The 14,635-nt window shown below is 47.3% G+C and overlaps 1 protein-coding gene across 1 annotated transcript in view; it reads right to left on the bottom strand.

Moving 5' to 3' along the window:
- The window catches only part of LOC311134837 (cGMP-inhibited 3',5'-cyclic phosphodiesterase 3A-like), a gene marked incomplete at its 5' end in the record, with an annotated part of 173,133 nt that overhangs the window by 53,459 nt on the left and 105,039 nt on the right, over positions 1-14,635 (bottom strand). Inside the window, 2 exons of the mRNA XM_084168616.1 lie at positions 3,233-3,387; positions 9,983-10,099. Of these exons, the coding sequence (XP_084024742.1) occupies positions 3,233-3,387; positions 9,983-10,099 (272 nt within the window). The remainder of the gene's footprint in view (positions 1-3,232; positions 3,388-9,982; positions 10,100-14,635) is intronic.

Raw genomic sequence — 14,635 nt, 5'->3', positions numbered from 1 at the left:
AAGTAGTTAGAATACTGGATATAGGTAGATTACTGGATGTAGGTAGATTACTGGAAGTAGGTAGATTACTGGATGTAGGTAGATTACTGGAAGTAGGTAGATTACTGGATGTAGGTAGATTACTGGATGTAGTTAGATTACTGGAGGTAGGTAGATTACTGGATGTAGGTAGATTACATGAAGTAGGTAGATTACTGGATGTAGTTAGATTACTAGATGTAGACAGATTACTGGAAGTAGGTAGATTACTTGAAGTAGGTAGATAGATTACTGGAAGTATGTAGGTGGATTACTGGAAGTAGGTAGATTACTGGATGTAGGTAGATTACTGGAAGTAGGTAGTTTACTGGATGTAGGTAGATTACTGGATGTAGGTAGACGGAGTAGGTAGATTACTGGATGTAGGCAGATTACTGGAAGTAGGTAGATTACTGGATGTAGATAGATTACTTCATGTAGGTAGATTACTGGAAGTAGGTAGATTACTGGATGTAGTTAGATTACTGGAAGTAGGTAGATTACTGGAAGTAGGTAGATTACTGGAAGTAGGTAGATTACTGGATGTAGTTAGATTACTGGAAGTAGGTAGATTACTGGATGTAGGTAGATTACTGGATGTAGGTAGATTACTGGAAGTAGGTAGATTACTGGATGTAGGCAGATTACTGGAAGTAGGTAGATAACTGGATGCAGGTAGATTACTGGAAGTAGGTAGATTACTGGAAGTAGGTAGATTACTGGATGTAGGTAGATTACTGGATGTAGGTAGATTACTGGATGTAGGTAGATTACTTGATGTAGGTAGATTTGACATTTGTTTTTCATCCAGTTTCCAGTTTTTTTCATCCAGCGTATGTGAATGTGTGAGTGTGTGTATGTGAGTGTGTGTGTGTGTGTGCGTGTGTGTGTGGGGGTGTTTGTATTCCTGCCTCTGATGTCCGTTTGCGTGTTACTCCACCCCCACACAGAGGACCATATGTTGCCAGGAAGTTTGTATTTCCAGGCAAAACTTATGCTCAGTCAGAGAGACCTTTCGTGTCGACCTGTCGTGTGAGTGTGTGTGTATGTGCATTCGTGCGTGTGTTTGCGTGCATGTGTGTGTGTGTGTCTTCATCAGAGAGGCCTTTCATGTCCATGTCATGAGCTTGTTGAGGGGTAAAGGAGAAGGAGGACAGGAACATGAAGGCAGAGAACTGTTCTCTGTTCTGTCTAGGTTCATCTTCTACAGACAATGAGAACAAGCTCTCTCATAAATGTTGCAACGTTGGTTACAGTCTTCAACATGGTTGTATGCATGGCACGCATCTCTCTCTCTCTCTCTCTCTCTCTCTCTCTCTCTCTCTCTCTCTCTCTCTCTCTCTCTCTCTCACACACACACTATCATCTGTTATGCTTAAGCATGGTTAGATCAGTTCGGTTAGATCAGTTTGGTTAGATCAGCTCGGTTAGATCAGCTCGGTTATATCAACTCGGATAGATCAGTTCGGTTAGATCAGCTCGGTTAGATCAGTTCGGTTAGATCAACTCGGTTAAATCCGCTCGGTTAGATCAGTTCTGTTAGATCAGCTCGGTTAGATCAGCTCGGTTGATCAGCTGGTTAGATCAGTTCTGTTCGATCAGCTCGGTTAGATCAGCTGGTTAGATCAGTTGTGTTAGATCAGCTGGTTAGTACAGTTCTGTTAGATCAGCTCGGTTAGATCAGCTCGGTTGGATGAGCTCGGTTAGATCAGCTGGTTAGATCAGCTGGTTAGATAATAATAATAATATGCCATTTATCAGACGCTTTTATCCAAAGCGACTTACAGTCATGCGTGCATACATTTTTGTGTATGGGTGGTCCCGGGGATCGAACCCACTACCTTGGCGTTACAAGCGCCGTGCTCTACCAGCTGAGCTACAGAGGACCACGATCAGCTGGTTAGATCAGCTGGTTAGATCAACTCGGTTGGATGAGCTCGGTTAGATCAGCTCGGTTAGATCAGCTCATGCTAAAAACACAAGCAATAAATAATATTATAGTAACCCATTCATGGGAAATGTTGACCCTGTGGAGACATTCCCTAAACACAAACCGACCACAACGTCTTATAATTACAGAACACAGACTATTAAAGGACATGGATCCATGTGAACTATACCACAATAATAATACCGAAAGTGAGAGGCTTGTGTATTCTCGGCATCATTCATCAATCTAGGGAAGATTTACTGTTGGAAATTACAAATAATATACTACAAATTGGTTCAGGGAAAATACTGACTGTGAGACAGTGTGTGACTGTGGCCTTGTCTGGACGTTTTCAGCTGTTTTCAGTTCAGTTTATCAGTCTCATCTCAATGCTATGCAGCCTTCCCTCTCCATGCAGGTTTCCCAAGACCCCCAGCAACACAAATACACATAAACACACACACACACACACACACACACACACACACACACACACACAGAGACAGGCCCACTTAATGCAGCCACTTATACAGATGCCCAGATAATCGACCCTACCCTATAGATGCAATCAAAACTCCCATCTAATACACACACATCCCATAGGCCTACATCCATATATTACACACACAGCTCTGATTCCCGTCTCTGCAGAATTCATGTAAAATAGAGTGTCTTCCATGTCTTAGTTATTCAAGTTTAATTCCTTTAGCTGGGGGTTAAAGCATTGGGCCAGTAACCGAAAGGTCGCTAGTTTGAATCCCCGAGCCTACAAGGTGAACAATCCTTTGATGTGCCCTTGAGCAAGCCACCTAACCCATATATTTATATTTGTCCTGTTTCACACATGTAAAACGTGTATTATGCGCCTGTGTGAAATGGAAATATGTTTTTTTTCATAACCCAATTCCCTCTGAGTTATGGCTTTGTTGATAACTTGAGAAAATGTACTACGACTGTGATATGTAGTTGTCTCACCTAGCTAACTTAAGATGAAAGCACTAACTGTGGTTCTGGATAAGAGTGTCTGCTACATGACAAAAATGTAAATATATATAATATCCTACTGATGACAGGAATGTTGTGATTATCACTACAGTAATTACGGTGCAATTACACAATTTCTTATTTTTAACCCATTCTAGAACCTATAGCAGCATTCTAGAATTCTATTGGCGTCTAAAGGGTTAACCCACGCTGGCTCATATCTGCTACTGTATTTGTACTGTTGAATAGTTTGAGAGGGTTAGGGTAAAGATGAGGGTTGGGGTCAGTATTGTAGCCTACCTGCAGGTGAGCGGTTCGTGGAAGGGTTTGATGCTGATGCTGGCCCTGCGTGCTGGTCCAGGCTCGATGGTGGGCAGGCCCGTAGCTGAGGTGGTGGTGGTCCATGTAGAAGAGATCCTCCTCAACAGCCCCGGGTGCAGGCTACGCCGCAGACGCTACAACACACAACATTACACAGTGATCTGTTAGATAAGTAGCTATGTGATGTTTATGTGCTATGCCTCAGTGGAACAACTACTGCAATAACTGATTTGAAACGTCATTTTTATGATGATACTACATTACTTATGGGTAGAAGTGTAGATATTGGGAAAAAGTGAGTATCTTTTTTGTCATATACATGCATGAAGGTATATCTCTCTCCCTCCTCCCTCCCCCCTCCTCTCTCTCCCTCCTCCCTCCTCCCTCCTCTCTCCCTCCCCCCTCCTCTCTCTCCCTCCCTCCCCCCTCCTCTCTCCCTCCTCTCCCTCCCTCCCTCCCTCCCTCCCTCCCTCCCTCCCTCCCTCCCTCCCTCCCTCCCTCCCTCCCTCCCTCCCTCTCTCTCCCCCTCCCCTCTCTCCCTCCCCCCTCCTCTCTCCCTCCTCTCTCTTCTCCCTCCACCCCCCTCCTCTCTCTCGCTCCCTCCTCATCTCTCTCTCCCCCCCCCCTCTCTCTCCCTCCCCCCTCCCCCTCCTCTCTCTCCCTCCCCCCTCCTCTTTCTCCCTTCCTCCTCTCCCTCCCTCTCCCCTCCTCTCTCTTCTCTCTCCCTCCCCCCTCTCCCCTCCTCTCTCCTCTCTCACCCTCCTTCCTCTCTCTCCCTCTCTCCCCCTCCCCCCTCCTCTCTCTCCCTCCCCCTCCCCCTCCCCCTCCCCCCTCCTCTCTCTCCCTCCCTCCCTCCCCCTCCCCCCTCCTCTGTCTCCCACCCTCTTCTCTCTCTCCTTCCCCCCTCCCCCCTCCTCTCTCTCCCTCCCCCCTCCCCCCTCCGGCATCTCTGTCTGCCTGCCTGCCTGCCTGCCTGCCTGCCTGCCTGCCTGCCTGCCTGCCTGTCTGTCTGTCTGACTGTCTGTCTGTCTCTCTGCCCTGCCAGTTCAACTGTAAAACTCCTGCTGTGATATCTGAGTAAATACAGCTTAGATGTTTCATGGTGTTTGGTGATGTTCGGTGATGTTTGGTGTTGTTTTGTGGTGTTTGGTGATGTTTCATGGTGTTTGGTGATGTTTGGTGGTGTTTGGTGATGTTTCATGGTGTTTGGTGATGTTTTGTGGTGTTTGGTGATGCTTCATGATGTTTGGTGATGTTTTTTGGTGTTTGGTGATGTTTCATGGCGTTTGGTGATGTTTTGTGATGTTTGGTGATGTTTCATGGTGTTTGGTGATGTTTGGTGATGTTTCTAGATGTTTTGTGATGTTTTGTGATGGGTAGAATTAGTGTGGTTTGTTTAGATTTTACAGTTTATGTGTTCATGGTTCATGTGGAGAATAATGTTTAGTTAAAGTTTCAAACAGTTTGTTAACAATTACGTGTTTGTTATTCATGTTATTCATGTTATTCGTAATTGGTAAGTGCTTCTCCTCCTCTCCTCAGCCTGAACTCACGCCAGGCAGTTCTCAGTGGCTCAGCATATAAAAAATGAGAACATGCAGCACTTTGAAAACAGTTAAGTGTGTGTGTGTATGTGTGTGTGTGTGTGTGTATGTGTGTGTGTGAGTGTGTACATGAATATGTGCACACGCCTTTATGTGTGTTTTCAGAAGAATGCAAGTTTGGGATTTAAGCACTGGAAAGCCATCAGTATGCACCACAGTGGATGTCAAAACCTCTCTTAGAGAAAAAAGCAAGCACAGCACACACACACACACCACCTCCTCCGCCGCTAACCGCATTCCCCCTCCGTCCAGTTCTCTCCCCCAGGCACCTCTCTCCCTGGCTCTCCCGGGCTCTCCCTGGCTCTCCTTGACTCTCCCTGACTCTCTCTGGCTCTCCCTAGCTCTCCCTGGCCCTCCTTGACTCTCCCTGACTCTCCCTGGCTCTCCCTGACTCTCCATGGCTCTCCCTGGCTCCCCCTGGCTCTCCCTCTCCCTGACTCTCCCTGGCACTCCCTCTCCCTGACTCTCCCTGGCACTCCCTGGCTCTCCCTGGCGAGGTAAAACCTAATGAGGACAGCCTAATGTGTGTGCATGCGTGTTTGTGCGTATGTGTGTGTGTGTGTGTAAAGTAGCCTCCCTAGCTTCTCCATGCTCGGGCGCTGAACTGCACAGTTTGTCTTAGCTATACTTTTAACAAAGTTTATTGTGTCAGCGCTTCATACAGACGGGCTAAAACTATCAGTGTGTCAGCTCTGGGACTGGTTTGATCACTCATGGAACAGGGAACAGTCGACCGACCACACACACCGAGGGGGTTGGGGGGAGTTAGGAGAGAGGGGAAAGAGGGGGATCAAAGGGAAGTAGAGGGGAAAGCGTTAAGATATATAAACCTTCAGATAAATGATCAACGTATCAACGGGGAGTCCTCCTGTCTGCAAATACACAAACTGTCATCTCTCTCTCTCTCTCTCTCTCTCTCTCTCTCTCTCTCTCTCTCTCTCTCTCTCTCAATTTCAATTTAAGGGGCTTTATTGGCATGGGAAACATATGTTTCCATTGCCAAAGCAAGTGAAATAGATAATAATCAAAAGTAAACATTACACTCACAAAAGTTCCAAAGGAATAGAGACATTTCAAATGTCATATTATGGTTATACAGTGGGGAAAAAAATTATTTAGTCAGCCACCAATTGTGCAAGTTCTCCCACTTAGAAAGATGAGAGAGGCCTGTAATTTTTCATCAAAGGTACACGTCAACTGTGACAGACAAAATGAGAAAAAAAATCCAGAAAATCACATTGTAGGATTTTTAATGAATTTATTTGCAAATTATGGTGGAAAATAAGTATTTGGTCAATAACAAAAGTTTCTCAATACTTTGTTATATACCCTTTGTTGGCAATGACACAGGTCAAACGTTTTCTGTAAGTCTTCACAAGGCCCAGCCACGTTTCATCTTCAATGCCCTTGCTGATGGAAGGAGGTTTTCACTCAAAATCTCATGATACATGGCCCCATTCATTCTTTCCTTTACACGGATCAGTCGTCCTGGTCCCTTTGCAGAAAAACAGCCCCAAAGCATGATGTTTCCACCCCCATGCTTCACAGTAGGTATGGTGTTCTTTGGATGCAACTCAATATTCTTTGTCCTCCAAACATGACGAGTTGAGTTTTTACCAAAAAGTTCTATTTTGGTTTCATCTGACCATATGACATTCTCCCAATCCTCTTCTGGATCATCCAAATGCACTCTAGCAAACTTCAGACGGGCCTGGACATGTACTGGCTTAAGCAGGGGGACACGTCTGGCACTGCAGGATTTGAGTCCCTGGCGGCGTAGTGTGTTACTGATGGTAGGCTTTGTTACTTTGGTCCCAGCTCTCTGCAGGTCATTCACTAGGTCCCCTGTGTGGTTCTGGGATTTTTGCTCACTGTTCTTGCGATCATTTTGACCCCACGGGGTGAGATCTTGCGTGGAGCCCCAGATCGAGGGAGATTATCAGTGGTCTTGTATGTCTTCCATTTCATAATAAGTGCTCCCACAGTTGATTTCTTCAAACCAAGCTGCTTACCTATTGCAGATTCAGACTTCCCAGCCTCTTTTCTGGATTGTGATAGTTAGCGGGTATTGGCCTAATTCTGCTCTGCATGCATTATTTGGGGTATAACAGACCCTCATGACAAATTGAGTCAAAAGCTTTTTTTAAATCAATAAATATACACATTCTACACATGTCTCTCTCTCCATCTCTCTCTCCATCTCTCTCTCTGTTTCTACACGTCTCTCACACATTGTCCATCTATCTCTTTCTCTCTCTGCCTGCTTCTGAAAATCTGTCATGTTGACACAGCTGTTGAAATGAAAGAAAGTACGAGAGAGAGAACCTCTACGCTTTAGAACGAGAGAGAGAACCTCTAAGCTCTAGAACAAGAGAGAGAACCTCTACGCTCTAGAACAAGAGAGAGAACGTCTAAGCTCTACAACAAGAGAGAGAACCTCTACGCTCTAGAACAAGAGAGAACCTCTACGCTCTAGAACAAGAGAGAGAACCTCTACGCTCTAGAACGAGAGAGAGATTATCATCTTCCCCTCATTCCTTCAGTGATTGTGTCAATGCATGGGGCCCGTTTTTTCACCAAATTAGACTTCAGGAGTGCCTACAACCTGGTGCGTATTTGGGAAGGGGATGAGTGGAAAACAGCATTCAGCACAACCTCGGGGCATTATGAATACCTGGTGATGCTCTACGGTTTGATGAATGCTCCATCCGTTTTCCAGTCCTTTGTGAACGAGGTGTTTCGGGACATGCTTGGTCGCGGTGTGGTGGTCTACATCGATGGTATCCTGGTGTATTCCGCTACGCGCGCCGAGCATGTGTCCCTGGTTCGCAAAGTACTGGTCCGACTGCTGGAAAATTATCTTTATGCCAAGGCAGAGAAGTGTGAGTTTTTCCAGCAGTCAATCTCCTTCCTCGGATATCGCATCACCACCATAGGTGTGGAGATGGAGGGAGACCGCATTGCAGCCGTGCGTAATTGGCCGACTCCAACCACGGTAAAGGAGGTGCAGCACTTCCTTGGCTTCGCCAACTACTATCGAAGGTTTATTCGGGGATTTGGCAAGGTCGCAGCTCCCATTACCACCTTGTTGAAGGGTGGGCCATCCCAGCTCCGCTGGTCTGCTGAGGCTGATTTGGCATTCAGTAGATTGCGGGGCCTGTTCACCTCAGCCCCGGTACTGGCTCAACCCGATCCATCACTACCGTTCGTAGTGGAGGTGGATGCGTCCGAGGTAGGGATAGGAGCTGTCTTATCCCAACGCTCGGGCATGCCACCCAAGCTCCGCCCCTGTGCCTTCTTTTCTAAGAAGCTCAGCTCGCGGAGCAGAACTACGGCGTTGGTGATCGGGAGCTGTTGGCTGTTGTCCGAGCTTTGACGGTGTGGAGACATTGTCTCAAAGGGGCGAAACACCCTTTCCTCATCTGGACAAACCACCGTAACCTGGAGTACATTCGGGCAGCGAGGAGGCTGAATCCTCACCAGGCCAGGTGGGCCCTCTTCTTCACCCGGTTTGATTTCACACTCTCATACATTCCGGGTATGAAGAACGTGAAGGCAGACGCACTGTCTCGGCTGTATGACACAGAGGAGAGGCCCAGAGACAACACCCCCATACTCCCGGCCTCATGCATTGTGGCGCCGGTAGTATGGGTGATGGACGCAGATATAACGCAGGCATTACGCACAGATCCATCTCCACCGCAGTGTCCAGCTGGGCTGCAGTACGTGCCTGCGCTTAAGTCCTGCCGCCTCCGTCCACTGCCCGGTTTCCCCACTGCCCTACAAACTGCGGAGGCTCTGTTTACTCACATCTTCCGGCACTACGGGGTACCAGAGGATATAGTGTCCGACCGAGGTCCCCAGTTCACTTCTAGAGTCTGGAAGGCGTTCATGGAACGTATGGGGGTCTCGGTCAGCATGACCTCTGGTTTTCACCCCGAGAGCAATGGGCAGGTGGAAAGGGTGAATCAAGATGTGGGTAGGTTCCTGTGGACCTACTGCCAGGACTGGCCGGGGGAGTGGTCGGTGTTCCTGCCATGGCCAGAATATGCTCAGATCTCTCTCCGCCACTCCTCCACTAACCTAACACCCTTCCAATGTGTTTTGGGTTACCAACCGGTCCTGGCATCGCCTCCAGAAGGCCAACGCTGACCGCCACCGCAGGGAGGCCCCGGTGTTCGTACCGGGATCTCGGGTCTGGCTCTCGACCCGGAATCCGCCCCTCCGCCTGCGCTGCCGGAAGCTGAGCCCGCGGTTTGTTGGGCCGTTTAAAGTCCTAAAGAGAATAAACGAGGTGACATACAGGTTGTTACTCCCCCCTGATTACCGTATTAACCCCTCATTTCATGTGTCTCTCCTCAGGCCGGTGGTAGCTGGTCCGCTCCAGGAGTCTGAGGTACGGGAGTTTCCTCCACCTCCTCTGGACATTGAGGGGGCTCCGCCATACTCGGTCCGTTCCATCCTGGATTCGAGGCGTCAGGTGGGGGGCCTCCAGTATCTCGTGGAGTGGGAGGGGTACGGTCCGGAGGAACAGTGCTGGGTCCCAAGGCGGGACATCCTCGATCCCTTCCTGTTGAGGGATTTCCACTGTCACCATCCGACTCGCCCTGATCCGCGTCCTCCTGGCCGTCCCAGAGGCCGGGGTCGACGCACTGCTGTAGCCACGCGCGGGGGGGGGGGGGGGGGGTACTGTCACGACTTCCGCCGAGGCTGCCCCCACTCCTGGTTCGGGCAGGCTTCGGCGTTCGTCGTCACCGGAGTTCTAGCTACTGCCGATCCCATTCTCATCACTCCACTTGTCATGTCTTGTCAATCACACACACCTGGTGCTCATTCCCCTAATTAGTATGTGTATAAGTGTTCCCTCTGTTCCCCTTGTCTTTGTGAGTGATTGTTTTGTTGTGAAGAGCATGTAGCTCGGTTGAGCTACATTTCACTGTGTTATTGCCAAGGTGGATGTTTTCCCTTGTACAGTTTCGTTTGACGCTTGGGGCGTTTGATTTATGCAAACGGGTTAAACTCTGGACTTCGGTATTTTACCTCTTTCGCCTGACTCCTTCTTTCACACCTTGTTACAGGCCCCTCCTCTTCCCCTCTCCCTTTCCCACCATGCATCTGTCCTCACCTTAGGTAAGGTATTGGTCCTCTCCCCAATCTTCTCAGACCCCTCCTCTGAGTCGGAACAGATGTATGCGTCTCCCAGGTTGACGCCCAGGGGAGCGAGGCGCGGACGGTGCAGGGGCTGGAAGAATTACATATAACATTTTATTTGACATATTTAACATACACATAGAGGTGCCTCAGCCAAGTAAACCTACAGTACATACATACAAATACATATATTTACTTATTTCCATTGCAGTCCACGTTGTGTTTTAGCTGGGCCACAGAATGGCAGTACATTGGGGCACTAAGGCAGGACTGTTTTCACACTTTTCACGCATCTTTTTCATTAGTCCCAGATCTGTCGTGTTCTTGCCTACTCCATTGCTGTCATTGTCAAGCCAAACGTTAGGAAAGGCAATGAGCGATAAAGAGTTGGCGTGATCAGCTAAATGGCATATTAAATATAAAAATAAATTAAAAATAAATTAAAATAAAATAAATTAAATATTAAATCAGCACAAACAGACTGGCGCTCACTCAGGCTGTGTTTTCCTACCTGGATGGGGAGCTGTACCCAATCAACACAACAACACAATCAAGGGGGACCTTCCACTGACCTTGAATAAAGCCTGTGTGTCTATGTACGCTGACGACTCAACAGTACACACGTCGGCTACAACAGTAAAATAAATAACATGTATGACACCCTTAACATAGAGCTCCAGTCAGTTTTAAAGTGGGTAACTGGCAATAGGCTGGTGATAATATCAAAAAAATGAAAAAACTAAGTTTTTGGGGACAAATCACTCACTCAACCCTAAACCTAATCTAGATCTATTGAGCAAGTTGAGGAGACTAAACTGCTGGGTGTAACCCTAGATAGCAAGCTGTCGTGGTCAAAACATATAGACTCAATGGTTGCTAAAATGGGAAGAGGTCTGTCCATAATAATGTGTTGCTCTGCTTTCTTGACATCTCAGTCGACCAGACAGGTCCTGCAGGCCCTAGTTTTGTCACACCTGGACTACCGCCCATCTGTGTGGCAAAGAGGGACATAGGTAAATTGCAGTTGGTCCAGAACAGAGCAGCACGTATCGCACTTAGATGTACACGGAGGGCAAGTGTCAGTAACATGCATGTCAATCTCTCCTGGCTCAAAGTTGAGGAGAGATTGACTGCATCACTATTGGTCTTTGTGCGAGGTGTTGATGTGTTGAAGATACCGAACTATCTGTTCAAGCAGTTGGCACACAGTTCAGACAATCATCAGTATAACACAAGACATGCAATAAGAGGTCTCTTCACAGTTCCCAGGTCCAGAACAGAGGCTGGGAAACGCACAGTATTAAATAGAGCCATGATTACATGGAACTCTCTGCCACCCCAGGTAACTCAAGCTAGAAATTCAAAAACCTTACGACCAAACGGGGACTGTGAAGAGACACAGCCATTTTCATATATTTTGTATTGTAATTTACACTGTACTATGTATTGCATTCTGTAGGTGGGTGGCCTTGACCGAATCCTTGGCTTGTGCGAGCCGTAACGGCTCATAGGGCAGGAGCCATCTACTGTTTCTGAAGCATGAGGCAGAGGCAGGAGATGATGTAGTATTATATAGTATTATGTCGTATTATGTAGTGTTATGTAGTATTATGTAGTGTTATGTAGTATTATGTAGTATATTGTAGTATTGTGTAGTGTTATGTAGTATAATGCAGTATTATGTAGTATCATGTAGTATTGTGTAGTGTTATGTAGTATAATGCAGTATTATGTAGTATTATGTAGTGTTGTAAACACACCAGCTGGCTGGTGTGTTTACGGACATATTCAATCTCTCCCTTTCCCAGTCAGCTGTCCCCACATGCTTCAAGATGGCCACCATTGTTCCTCTACCCAAGAAAGCAAAGGTAACTGAACTAAATGACTATCGCCCCGTAGCACTCACCTCTGTCATCATGAAGTGCTTTGAGAGACTAGTCAAGGATCATATCACCTCTACCTTACCTGCCACCCTAGACCCACTACCGCCCCAATAGATCCACAGACGATGCAATCACCATCACACTGCACACTGCCCTATCCCATCTGGACAAGAGGAATACCTATGTAAGAATGCTGTTTATTGACTATAGCACAGCATTCAACACCATAGTACCCTCCAAGCTCATCAGTGAGCTCGAGGCCCTGGATCTGAACCCCGCCCTGTGCAACTGGGTCCTGAACTTCCTGACGGGCCGCCCCCAAGTGGTGAAGGTAGGAAACTGCTGATCCTCAGCACTGGGGCCCCACAAGGGTGCGTGCTCAGCACACTCCTGTACTCCCTGTTCACCCATGACTGCGTGGCCAAGCACGCCTCCAAATCAAGTTTGCAGACGACACAACAGTAGTAGGCTTGATTACCAACAATGACGAGACAGCCTACAGGGAGGAGGTGAGGGCTCTGGGAGTGTGGTGCCAGGAAAATAACCTCTCACGCAACGTCAACAAAACAAAGGAGATGATCGTGGACTTCAGAAAACAGCAGAGGGTGCACCCCCCTATCCACATCGACGGGACCGCAGTGGAGAAGGTGGAAAGCTTCAAGTTCCTTGGCGTACACATCACTGACAAACTGAAATGGACCACCCACACTGTCAGACAGTGTGGTGAAGAAGGTGCAACAGAGCCTCTTCAACCTCAGGAGGCTGAATAAATTTGTCTTGGCACCTAAAACCCTCAAAAACTGTTACAGATGCACAATTGAGAGCATCCTGGCGGGCTGTATCACCGCCTGGTACGGCACCTGCACCGCCTGCAACCGCACCGCCTGCAACCGCAAGGTTCTCCAGAGGGTGGTGCGGTATGCACAACGCATTACCGGGGGCAAACTACCTGCCCTCCAGGACACCTACAGCACCCGATGTCACAGGAAGGCCAAAAAGATAATCAAGGACATCAACCACCCGAGTCACTGCCTGTTCACCCCGCTATCATCCAGAAGGCGAGGTGTTACGGATACAGGTATCCTGTATGTGTTTTTGTGTTTTTCCTCTCCTTCTGCCCTAATCACAGGTGTCCTTGGTGTTCCTGATTGGAGGTCATTGGTGTGTCCCACCTGTCAGTCATCAGTTAATCTGCTGATTAGTGATTAGTGGACATTTCTCCTGATTGCACCACCTGTTTCTGTTTTTTTACCCAATCATATCACACATCCCCTTGTTTTAAAAGCTAGTCAGTTGTGTTTGCTGACAGAGAGACTCTTTTTGTTTGTGAGTATGTATACGGTGGTGTCTTGTTTTTGTGTACTCACTCGTTAACTGTTTAGTCCGTATGGTACCTATATTGTTTGTTTGTGCAATTTAGCAAGTCGCCCTTGGGCATACACTACCCGTAGGAAAACCTTGTCTAAACACACTAGTTAAACCTGAGCGGACCACCCACTGTATTCTTGTATGGTTAGCAGTAAGCTTAGTAGTTCTTGAGGCAGGTAAAATCAGTTTAGGGGTTTTTGACTTTATTGTTTCATTCCTTGGGTCCAGCTCAGCCCCTTTTCCCCAAACCATTTACCGTGTGTTTTATAATAAACATTTTGTGTTTGACGGTAGCATTTGGTTGTTGGTGTATTTTGTTCTCACTGATCCTTGGCAATAGCCTAATTTGCATTAGTTATGTTACGGGCCTCTTTCCCATCCCCCCTAGACTTTTAAAGCCACAGGGTTCGTAACACGAGGTCAGTACAGGTGCATCAAAGCTGGGACCGAGAGACTGAAAAACAGCTTCTATCTCAAGGCCATCAGACTGTTCAACAGCCATCACTAGCACATTAGAGGCTGCTGCCTATACAGTGAGGGAAAAAAGTATTTGATCCCCTGCTGATTTTGTATGTTTGCCCACTGACAAAGAAATGATCAGTCTATAATTTTAATGGTAGGTTTATTTGTGAGAGACAGAATAACAACAAAAAAATCCAGAAAAATGCATGTCAAAAATGTTATTAATTGATTTGCATTTTAATGAGGGAAATACGTATTTGACCCCCTCTCAATCAGAAAGATTTCTGGCTCCCAGGTGTCTTTTATACAGGTAACGAGCTGAGATTAGGAGCACACTCTTAAAGGGAGTGCTCCTAATCTCAGTTTGTTACCTGTATAAAAGACACCTGTCCACAGAAGCAATCAATCAATCAGATTCCAAACTCTCCACCATGGCCAAGACCAAAGAGCTCTCCAAGGATGTCAGGGACAAGATTGTAGACCTACACAAGGCTGGAATGGGCTACAATACCATCGCCAAGTAGCTTGGTGAGAAGGTGACAACAGTTGGTGCGATTATTCGCAAATGGAAGAAACACAAAATAACTGTCAATCTCCCTCGGCCTGAGGCTCCATGCAAGATCTCACCTCGTGGAGTTGCAATGATCATGAGAACGGTGAGGAATCAGCCCAGAACTACACGGGAGGATCTTGTCAATGATCTCAAGGCAGCTAGGGCCATAGTCACCAAGAAAACAATTGGTAACACACTACGCCGCGAAGGACTGAAATCCTGCAGCGCCCGCAAGGTCCCCCTGCTCAAGAAAGCACATATACAGGGCCGTCTGAAGTTTGCCAATGAACATCTGAATGATTCAGAGGAGAACTGGGTGAAAGTGTTGTGGTCAGATGAGACCAAAATCGAGCTCTTTGGC

Source organism: Coregonus lavaretus, assembly GCF_964263955.1.
Source record: "Coregonus lavaretus genome assembly, chromosome: 9".
NCBI lineage: Eukaryota > Metazoa > Chordata > Actinopteri > Salmoniformes > Salmonidae > Coregonus > Coregonus lavaretus.
The sequence above is the reverse complement of the archived record's forward strand: the minus strand, read 5'-3'. Positions and strand labels throughout refer to the sequence as shown.